Source organism: Austrofundulus limnaeus, unplaced genomic scaffold (genome assembly GCF_001266775.1).
Source record: "Austrofundulus limnaeus strain Quisiro unplaced genomic scaffold, Austrofundulus_limnaeus-1.0 Scaffold72, whole genome shotgun sequence".
NCBI classification, from domain to species: Eukaryota; Metazoa; Chordata; class Actinopteri; order Cyprinodontiformes; family Rivulidae; genus Austrofundulus; species Austrofundulus limnaeus.
In genome coordinates, this window is record NW_013952474.1 from 1,929,797 (window position 1) to 1,937,408 (window position 7,612).

A 7,612-nucleotide genomic window follows, 5' to 3' on the forward strand; every position below is an offset into this window, starting at 1 on the left:
TGTCTGAACCAATCATTGACCAGCTGACTGATTTAAATACATCTTAACATTCATGAGGTACTTTACATTGACTGTTTATGGTTGAGTGTGGGCGTGTAGAGGGTAGAACCTGAGGCAGGACCTCGTGCGCAAACTCTGACGTGCGGCTGTGATTTATAAAGGAAAGATGCACAGAAACATGCGTACGCACGATTTTATAAATCTGAATTTTTTTTGGTGCACGCAATTTCAGCCTTTTGGCCGTATGTTCACTTTTAGGTTTCCACGCAATCCTTTATAAATGAGACCCCAGATACCTGAACAACATCTCCTGAGTTGTAGAATGGGAGGCAGAGCTTTATTACTGTGACACCCGCTCTGGGGTTAAAACAGTTTGCTGCTGCTGTCAGACATCCTGCTCTGTTCTGAAAGAACTGAAATATTACTTTAATGGAGCCAGTCTACAGCTCCATTATGTAACATTTGGTTTTATGATGTTTTACAGAAACAAATAATCCTTTTTGACAAAGTCTTTTGMGTGTATGCTGTCGAAAAGCCTGTCTTTATGAAGCAGGTCACACAGCTGTACGTCTGTTCTGTAGCCTGAAAGAAGCAGAGTCCATTATTTCTGAAATACATTTTCATTCGCCAGACTTCACTTTTGCTTCAGTCCATATTTTAAAAGACGAAGTCCACATCACATCCAGAATTGTTCTCATGCTTTCACGTCCTCTGTTCAGCTCTGTTTTCATGTCTCGCTGCCTGAGGAGACATGTAAATTSTTTTTCCAGCCTGCATGCTCAGATCACAGATTTCCTGAATTATTTGTTCTTTTCTAAACAGTTTAAAAATATATAAATTCCTTCAATGTGTTTTATATTGGATTTATACTGTCAKTAATATAAAGCAGTTTCTCRAAGTCTCAGGCCATMGTTCTCAACAAGCCCGGCGGTCCTGACACTCGGCCAAACCTCATGAACCTGAGCCGAGGGTTCTGTTCAGTTCTGAATGGTGGAGCTGTGGGATCAGTAAAGACTCTGGTGCAGCAGGAGGAACCATTCAGAATAGTTTGTCTCTTTGAACAGGGATCAGGTCCAGACTTGTTCAGGAAGGTGACTCATCAAACATTGTTGCTTTATTCATTTTAATCATGACATCAAACAAGTTTTATTAAAGTTGAACAAAAACATGTTTATTCAAGTGGTTTAACTACAGGATTTACAATCAACCCATCAGAACCAGCTGAACAGAGGAGATGATGGAGCAAAGGTTCTGAGCAGGTCTCAGATGTTGGTCCAGGTAACTCAGTCACTCATTCCATGCAGCAGCTCTGTTGTCCTCCATTATTTTCTGTCAATGCTCTGGTTTCATTTAAAAATGAACCATCAGGACAGAGCAGCTGACCTACTCTGTGATGTTTATAACATGAAGTGACAACGTTGGTTTATATTTATTTATAAAAACTAAACAGCCTGCAGTATTTGTACAGTGTTTGTGTTACAGTTGAAATAATGTGTAATGTTACAACTAGTCAGAGTRCCCTTTYAAGAACACCTGCATGTAAACAGAACCACTCTGATCCAAAGAAAAGCAGSAAAACAACTTCCTGTTTATCTGCTGCTCTGAGCACAGCTGCTGTTCTGTGACAGAATGAGCAGAATGAAGACGTCACAGCTGATAAATGGCAGCTCACCTGCAGCTGAGTTACCTGGACAGCCAGCAGTGAGGTTTYACCTGAGACAACTCCTCCTGTATCAGAACTGGGATCTCAGACCCTGCAGGTCCAGCTTTCTGATATAAATACTACGTCAGTGCAACAGTGCCTGATTTGTTAACAGAAAAAAAGGCACAACTTTGGATACAGAAAGCACTTTCAGTATTTAGAACCTTTAAAATAAATAAAGTCGTTTTCTACCTGAATAGTTTGCTAACGCAGCAGCTGTCGGAGGGCCCAGCCCCGCTCTGCAGGTCAAGTCCGGACTCTGAAAGTTTCTGAGCTCACAGAGCTGTTTCAAAGATAACTAAGTTCTCTTCTGTGGGTTCTGTAGGTCCGTTRGGAATGACGTGATGACTTCTGCTCTCGTAAGCCTGAGGAAGTTCAAACGTAAGTCAGGTTGARACAAACAGCTTTAGAAACGTGGTTCTGAAAGAGAACCGGACCTGTTTAGCTGCTTCTAGCAGAGCGGCTGCTTCCTGTTTGCCCGTCTGCTGGACCATCCTGTAGAAGATGTTGGTGTCGTCCTGCAGCAGGACGTATGGCTCGGCGTAGGCGTGGATCCTGCCTGCATCTAAAACCTGAACAGAACACAGACTCAGGTGAGAAGCTGCAGGTCTGGACTGGTCTCTGGTCTGAGGGTCAGCGTTTTGGGTCTGACCAGGATTCTGTCGCTGTCGATGATGGTGTTGAGGCGATGAGCGATGGTCAGCACCGTACATTCTCTGAACTTGTCCCGGATGGTTTTCTGGATCAGCTCGTCGGTCCTGCAGGGACAAGAGGACTTTAGAGACCGACTCAGACCTGTGTGTGTGTGAGTGGGGTTCTGGTCTCTGGAGTACCTGGGGTCCACGTTGGCCGTGGCCTCGTCGATGATGAGGATGCGGTTCTTCCTCAGGATGGCTCTGGCGAGACACACCAGCTGCCTCTGGCCCACGCTGAAGTTGGAGCCGGACTCGGCCAGAACCGTCTCCAGCTTCCCCGGCAGCTCCTCCACCACAGACTTCAGCTGGACCTGCAGGGACCACCCAGGATACCATGAGGGACACATGAAGACTCCCAAAAACTGGTTCAATACTTCAGGATAAATGCTTATTGTTCAATGACCCAGTCCAAATCTCATGTAAATTTCTTTAAAACAAACAACTCGTTCAAAAAGAAGACAGTAAAACCATAAAACTAAAGAATAAAAATGAATTTTATCTGARGGTTTAAAAGCAGCTGGAGGTCTGTGATGCAGMGGGGWCKAGTCCTGGTCCTGGAGGTCTACTATCCTGCAGGTTTTACCTGTTAGCAGGTTTCTGCAGGACCTGAAGAGGTGATTCAGTCAGTGAATCAGGTAAAGTCTGCAGGATGTGGTCCKTGAGGACCAGGACTGGACCAGCAGATGTGGAGCTTAAAGTGACCCGGTCCGTTCTGACCTCTCTCAGGGCGTTCCACAGTTCTTCATCAGTGTGTTGGCTAAAAGGGTCCAGGTTCTTCCTCATGGAGCCCGTGAACAGAACTGGATCCTGGGAGGAAACGGTCAAATGAAACTAACAGAAACAAAACATGGAACAACAAGCAGCTGCTGAAGAACCCAGTCTTTAAAGGTGGTTTTAAACTTCTGGATCTTTGAACCCTGGTGTTGGTAAAACCTCTGCAGGTCCAGGAGGCCGGGGCTCACCTGAGGAATGATGGACATCTTCTGCCGCAGGTCATGCAGGCCGATCTCAGACGTCACCACGCCGTCGATGTAGATCTTCCCCTGAGGCTCTGCCAGACGGAACAGAGCCGAGACCAGGGAGCTCTTCCCAGCGCCGGTCCTCCCCACAATCCCCACCTGGTCCACAGGAAGAGCATCAGCTTCTGTAGCGACAGAACCAGAGGTTCTGCTCTGACAAATGAATGGGTCAGACCTTCTGTTTGGGTTTGAACGTGGCTTCCAGGCTCTGCAGCACCAGCGGGCTGTCGTCGCTGTAGGAGAAGCTGACCCGGTCGAAGGTCACCAGGCCTTTGTTGGGCCAGTCAGGAGGGGGGCGTTGCTGCATCTCCCAGGGTGCCTCACTCTGCAGCTCGGTGTAGTCCACCACTCTCTCCACTGACGTCATCTGAAGGAGCAAACATCTGTGAACACTGGAACATCACAGAATCTCTGAGAACACAAAGGGCTCACCATGTTCTCCACCTCCGCGCTCTGCCTGACCCCCCACTGGAACATCCCCATCAGGGTCACCGCGTAGGTCAGAGCCAGGCCCACAGAACCAGCATCCAGCTCTGAGAACCACAACAAACACCTCATCATCTTTCACACACAGATGGCTTTTTTCTTTAGGGTCAGAACTCAAAGACACAAAGACAGGAAGGTTCCTCACGGTCTTTGAGCAGCAGGCAGCCGAACACAGTGACGGTGACAAAGATGGAGCAGATCCCATCCAGACGAACGGCAAACCAGCGAGAGGTGACCAGGAACAGGAACCAGGCCTCTGTTCAGGACCAAAAACTGTCACAAATACAGCAGCCAGACTTGAAAGGTGGGTGTATGGAGGAAGAGGCGGACCTGAGTGCAGGTTCTGGTGAGCGTCAAAGGTTTTCTGGAACCTCTCCTCAGCTCCGAAGGCTCGGATGGTCCACAGACCCTGAAGAGACGAGGACAGGTGGGAGAAGACGGGACTCCGAGCTGCGGGACAGAGAGAAAAAGTTGCAGCTTCCCTGAAACGTCTAACAGAAAACAGAACGCTGACGTGAGACTCGGGTCCACTCACTGGTGGACTCCAGCCGTTTGACGTCTCTGGAGGTTTGCAGGAAGTAACGGCGCAGGTAGAGGAATACTCCGAGGAGGGGCACGACGGGGATGAGGATCCAGGGGATGACCGATGAGGCTACAGCGATGACCCCGAGGATCTGCAGGAAGACCTGAGTAGAACAAAAACACAGAAACATGAAGCGGTGAGGAGCTGAAACATCATTRATAATATGTTCCTGGTTGTGACTGCTTGGGGGGAACGAAGAATTTAAATCTGCAGGTTTGCCAGGATATGAACATAACGCTGTACAGAAGTGCTCATGGGTTTTAAAGTCCATGTTTGTGACGGGCCATGATGCCTCCTTGGTAAAAGTTGCTMTATTTCACTTGGTTGTCCCTGATCAGGGTCGGTTTGAGCTTCAAGTGTTTTTTATTCCTCTGCAGACAAGTCCAAATGAGACAGAAAACTATTAACAAGAAACTAAGAGGTAAAATAATTATAGACACACTGTAAATATGAAGGTAAAGGTTCTGTTTAGAATCTATAACTATCGGATTGGGCTGCATTAATCGTGACTGAAGAGGCTCCGCCCTCCCTCTCTATAAATGTGTCTGGATTTCTCAACTTCCTGTTTGATGGTGACTTGTTTGGATTGATGGGAGCTCCTAGAGCAAAAATTTGGATATCTGCTCTTTGAGCCCATCAAAAAAGCTCCGTGTTCTTAGGGTCAAATGGGTGGTGTCCACCAACAGGTTCTTTGATTGCCGTCGTTACATGTTCCGATTTCAGCACCACTCCATTCACCCAAATGACCAAAGTCACGAGGCAGCAGATCTTAAGGTACACTTTATACTCAAATGTACAGCCTTTCCCAATCAGTGGCTCCTCCCTCRCACTAATCCCTCCACACTACCCTCACTGTGAAGCCCTCTCCAAGCTGAACTGAGTCCCCTTGATGGCGCTGTAAGGTATAATTATAAACAGAGTTGCACATAAGTGGTGCGCAGGTGCGCATGCGTGGTCAAAAAAAGAAAAAGTGCACCAGATGGAATGTCATGAAGCTCATTTGCGTACCTGAGATTGTCAAAACAACAGTTAGCAGGGCTCTAGAGTGCGATCAGTTTGGTTGCAAATGTGACCTGATTTCTTTAAAAAAAAAAAGAAATCCAGCCGCACTGGTTCGTTGTTTGGTGCTCACCAAGCCTTTTAGGACAGCATGACCCTGATATAAAGATTAAACTGAGACACTGCCTTCAACAAATCAGATGAAGTCCAGAGCTGTTTTATCCAATCACAGCAGAGCAGGGCGGGACTTTCAGTGAGAGCAGGTTTGGTTGAAGCAGCAACTCAGCTCGAGCAGATAGGCTCCCAGGCACCCACGGAGATTTCCGAGGGTGCAGCGGTCAGTCCTGACATCTCCTCCTGCACTTTGCTCCTGAACTACCAGAGACTTTGGTCTGTAAAASCTAACTTTATATTAAATATATGTTCAGAATGTTGTTCTCCAACAGATCTGTTCAACTCTGTGTGAGTGACAAACTCTCCTCCTGATGAGAGACTGCTGTGATGGGAGCGAGTCTTTCTGTGAGACTCACTGTCACTGCCAAAAATCCAGAAGACCAAACAGGAGCTGTCCATCTGAGGGACATGTGTTAGTCTACAAGACATTTAACCATGAAATGTTCAGTTTGTGATGTTTATATGACATACACCCAGCCCCTCGGCCACTTAGGTAGTTTACAAAATTTATGCAGAGTAAAAAAAATAAATAACTAGTAGCACTCGGAGAGTGCAAACCTCCACCAAGACCAATTTCCTCCTCCTGCAATGAAGTATTTCACAGATACCGCCATCTTTGKCTAACGCAAAGCATCATGGTCCAGTTTGGGGGCAGATTTCTATTCTGTGTTCTAAGCAATAGACCTTTATGAAGCTCTAAAGCTCCCACTCCAAATATTTTCAACTAACAAAGCCTCCCTGATGGGAAGAGAAACATCTAGTTTCAAAATAGAAGTCCAGTTAGCTTAAAAATATTGATTTATTTAATGCCTCGAACCTCATGAAAAGCTTCATCCTGATATTGAGGACATTTATTTTATACTAGTTTTCTTTTTTCAGGTGAACTATTTTAAGGTTTTTTTTTATTTTAAGTAAAATATGTATTCATATTTTTAATTCTTAGTTTTTCAAAAAACTTTTATATTTATAAGGTTCTACTAATCTTATATAGCTGGGAAATATTTAAATGAGCACAAAGCTTGGGACTCAAGAGGTTAAAACTGGTGGGGCACAGCCCCCCGTGGCCACCCCCACTTGTTGTGCCCCTGGTGACTGACAGGTGATCTTCCACAGTGAAATGATGAGCTGGAGCACCGCACATCTGTTAGATCTAGATGGAAGACTTTTCAAATTCATCTTCTGAGGTATTAGTAAACAGCTGATTTGTTGTCAGGCTGAGCTTTATGGGAGAAGTTTTCTGTTTGAAGTGACTTGGCCCTGTTAGAGCTGRTGCACTGTGCATCTCTCTGCTGAATGCCAGAGACAACAGATTTAATTCATGCAACACTAATTGGGACAAGGCATTTATTTTGTGAATTTTTAGTATTTAATAAGTGTGCCACTGTTTGTTTTAGCAGCCCGCCTAGGGTTAATGGGACTAATTTTTCTGATCTCCGCTCTTCATCCTCAGCTCAGGTGGCGCCCTGCAGCTCAAATCAGCTGTGCGGTATGATCGGCCTGACCGGTGGTGAGGAGAGTTAAAGTCATTTGATATGGCATTGTTTAGTGCACAATGAATCCAGAAAAACCTCTGGGGTTGGATTTATAAAACTGGCGTACGCACAATATGAGCCCTGAAACTTGCGTACGCCACTTCTCATGCAAAGGTTGTGATTTATAAAGTCCAAACTTGACGTGAAAATGGGCGGTGCCTCACACCAGCTCTGACCCATGCATATGCTCGTTTTGGAGATGGGAAACTGTGACACAGATGGTGAAGTGAGGAATTAGAGCCACACTGTGTAATGATCACTGTCAGATATTTAATTTACCTTCATCAGACTTAGATTTTTATTCAACTTTATCATCAGCTTTCTTAACAGTAATATTTATGCTTCTGCTGCTGAGCCATGAGGACCTTTGAAATGAAATAAAAAAAACTTAAATCTTAAATAAAAGTTCACGCAACTCATTA

The 7,612-nt window shown here is 45.6% G+C and overlaps 1 protein-coding gene across 1 annotated transcript in view; it reads right to left on the reverse strand.

Annotated features, from left to right (window-relative positions):
- Positions 1 to 1,082: 1,082 nt before the first annotated feature.
- Positions 1,083 to 7,612, reverse strand: part of abcc4 (ATP binding cassette subfamily C member 4 (PEL blood group)) — a gene marked incomplete at its 5' end in the record, with an annotated part of 32,652 nt that continues 26,122 nt past the window's right edge. The window contains 11 exon segments of the mRNA XM_014010737.1: positions 1,083 to 2,067; positions 2,140 to 2,274; positions 2,355 to 2,460; positions 2,536 to 2,708; positions 3,115 to 3,204; positions 3,360 to 3,515; positions 3,592 to 3,783; positions 3,849 to 3,949; positions 4,048 to 4,158; positions 4,233 to 4,352; positions 4,438 to 4,588. Of these exon segments, the coding sequence (XP_013866191.1) occupies positions 1,978 to 2,067; positions 2,140 to 2,274; positions 2,355 to 2,460; positions 2,536 to 2,708; positions 3,115 to 3,204; positions 3,360 to 3,515; positions 3,592 to 3,783; positions 3,849 to 3,949; positions 4,048 to 4,158; positions 4,233 to 4,352; positions 4,438 to 4,588 (1,425 nt within the window).